Consider the following 2500-nt stretch of genomic DNA (forward strand, 5'->3'; position numbering starts at 1 on the left):
CTCCAGCTTTAATCAAAGTCCGCCTTTCTCCGCCCTTTCCATCGGGCACCACCAAATATGCACTCCCCTCCAAAAAGACATTGTAATCGATAGAAGATGATCTGTGCATTCCTACTCTGAAATTGGGAGTGAGAACAGTGACTGAGCCGTTTGTACCGCCTGGGATGAATACGCCTGGAACAGCAGCCGCGGCATCGGAGATGTGTTGAGAGGTGACAACGTGGGGGTTGGTAGCAGGCAGACCCATGGCAGAGTAGAGTGGTGTGAGGAAGGCGTCGCCATTAAGAACGGGAGTCAGACTGACTGTGTCGTCATGAAAAGTTACATTGTCGCCCGACTTGTCAGAGGAATGATGGGAGGTGACGATACGGCGAAAAGTGGGGATAGAAATGGTGCTGTTGGCTGCCATACTGAATATTTGTCCCGTGAAGTCTCAGAGATGTTGGTGCTGATGCGAATGATTTGTTCTAGAGTTGGGTTTTTATACACAGCTTCATTATCACCTCGAGTTTCGCCGACTGTGACATAAACCGTATGGTAAATCCGAGGCTGAAGTAAAGATCGGATTTTAGGACCCAAAACATTTGTCAGGCGCCTAAAGAACTGGATAGCCATTTGCCTACTTTCGGCATCAATTCGGAATCCTGAGCTCGGATTTCACGATTCCTAAGATCGGCTTTCACTTGCCTGCATCGTTTTTTTTTTTTTCCTCTTCTACGTAACGCAGATCTATCTTCGATTCATCAAGAACCATACCTAGTCGTTCTTTGTACAATCTTTAACCTCTACAGCCAGCGAATATGTTGAAGATCAACTTTTCCGCCGAATAATAACGTCCAAAAAGAAGACAATGCGCGACCCATATCCCTCCTCTTATCTCTCGGTCCATTGAGCCGCCGAGGCAGGATTTTCGGCTCATGATTCGGACCGGTACAATCACAGCACTTTGGACTCGTCATCCGCCATACGAAATGTGTTCGACTGCCGTCAAAACCATGGGCTACCACAAAAGCATGAACAATCAGATGTCGAACTCATCTCCTGACTGTATTAATCACGTTTATCTTCGTCTCAAAATACTTCCGGAATGGTAACCTCTGAAGAGCAACGGGTAAGTCACTACCTTCAAGTGTCGGCCTTGCTTACCTCCCTATCGTAGACGATAAACAGTCTCCAAGCAAACTGGGTCTGGGTTCCCAACTGGATCGACTCCTCGCCTGACAACTCTGCCGCTCGTCTTGTCTCTTTCACCCGCTCCTTTAGCTTGTCCTTTATTCCTACGTCTGCCGTACTCCACTTCTCCGCCGATACACGGTACAAACTCTTTATCAACGGTGAGAGAGTTGCGGTTGGTCCCACAAAAGGTCATTCAAGTATTTGGTACTACGATACCCTTGATATCGCTCCGTATTTGAAGAAAGGGCAGAATGATATTGAGTTTTTGGTGATTAGGTACTTTGCGAGTTCGAGAGGGGGAATGCCCTTTGAAAGGACGACGTTTCCTGGGCTGACAGTGGTTGGGCAAGTTGGAGATGTGGATTTGAGGTCAAACGAGGGGTGGGAGGCGGTGGTGGATCAGAGTAGGGCGTACCCTACTGGTTTGGTGGATGATGTTTTCCTTCATGTAAGTTTTTCCTTATAACGCCTGTAGAGTATTGTTGACATGGAACAGATCAACGAAAGGGTTTCAACTACCTCTTACCGAGCCACACCCCTGATACCCATCCCTTACTCGCTTAAAACTCTCAACGGCGAGCTGCCCCCATGGCGTCTTCGTCCGAGATCTATCCCTCAACCCGAAAGTAGCCCGGTCGCCGTCAGCTGCATTCACGCATGCCAAAGCCCAGTTCCTCCATCCGACTGGTTTACCCTCTTCGACAGTTCTAAGCCCCTCATTCTTCCAGCTGGAACGTCTCATTCTCTTGACATTCAAGCCGATGTCCACTCTACAGCCTTCACAAAATGGATTTTCTCCTCCGAGAAAGGTTCAGAGGTGAAATTGAGGCTGACGTACTCTGAGGGATATGAACTCGATCCGAGACAGTATCCATGGTTACGCACCAAGGGCGATCGCCTCGACTCAAAGAATGGTCACCTTCTTGGACCTTACGACGAGGTTACCCTCCAACTTTCTCCAGGCCAATCGGTCATTTATGAGCCTTTTTGGTTCCGGACCTTCCGTCTCATCCGAGTCCAGGTTGAGGTGGGAGACCAGCCAACCAAATTGATGGCATTTGAAGCTGTGCAGGTCAATTATCCGATGGGAGTCAAGGCCGAGTGGAAGGAGCCAGCGATGAAGGAGAATGAGAAGATCTGGGAGGTATCAATTAGAACCTTGAGGAATTGTATGTTTGATGGATACTCGGACTGTCCATTTTACGAGCAATTACAGTACGCATTACTTTCGCAGCCTGCTTTCTGTTTGAATTCAACGTTAACTCGTTCTTTCAAAGATATTCCGGCGACAGTCGATCTGTCGGATTATTCCACTATCTTCTTT

The 2500-nt window shown here is 48.1% G+C and overlaps 2 protein-coding genes across 2 annotated transcripts in view; one reads left to right on the forward strand and one right to left on the reverse strand.

The window, feature by feature from the left end:
• CNAG_04094 (hypothetical protein) overlaps positions 1-548 on the reverse strand; it is a 736-nt gene extending 188 nt beyond the window's left edge. Inside the window, exon 1 of the mRNA XM_012192285.1 lies at positions 1-548. This exon is cut by the window's left edge and continues 188 nt beyond it. Within this exon, the coding sequence (XP_012047675.1) occupies positions 1-409 (409 nt within the window). The 5' untranslated portion in view covers positions 410-548.
• A 134-nt stretch (positions 549-682) lies between these two features.
• Positions 683-2500, forward strand: part of CNAG_04095 (alpha-L-rhamnosidase) — a 2979-nt gene continuing 1161 nt past the window's right edge. The window contains exons 1-4 of the mRNA XM_012192286.1: positions 683-1111; positions 1160-1624; positions 1673-2391; positions 2454-2500. The exon at positions 2454-2500 is cut by the window's right edge and continues 1161 nt beyond it. Coding sequence (XP_012047676.1) covers positions 1088-1111; positions 1160-1624; positions 1673-2391; positions 2454-2500 — 1255 coding nt within the window. The 5' untranslated portion in view covers positions 683-1087. The remainder of the gene's footprint in view (positions 1112-1159; positions 1625-1672; positions 2392-2453) is intronic.

This window comes from Cryptococcus neoformans, chromosome 2 (assembly GCF_000149245.1).
Source record: "Cryptococcus neoformans var. grubii H99 chromosome 2, complete sequence".
NCBI lineage: Eukaryota > Fungi > Basidiomycota > Tremellomycetes > Tremellales > Cryptococcaceae > Cryptococcus > Cryptococcus neoformans.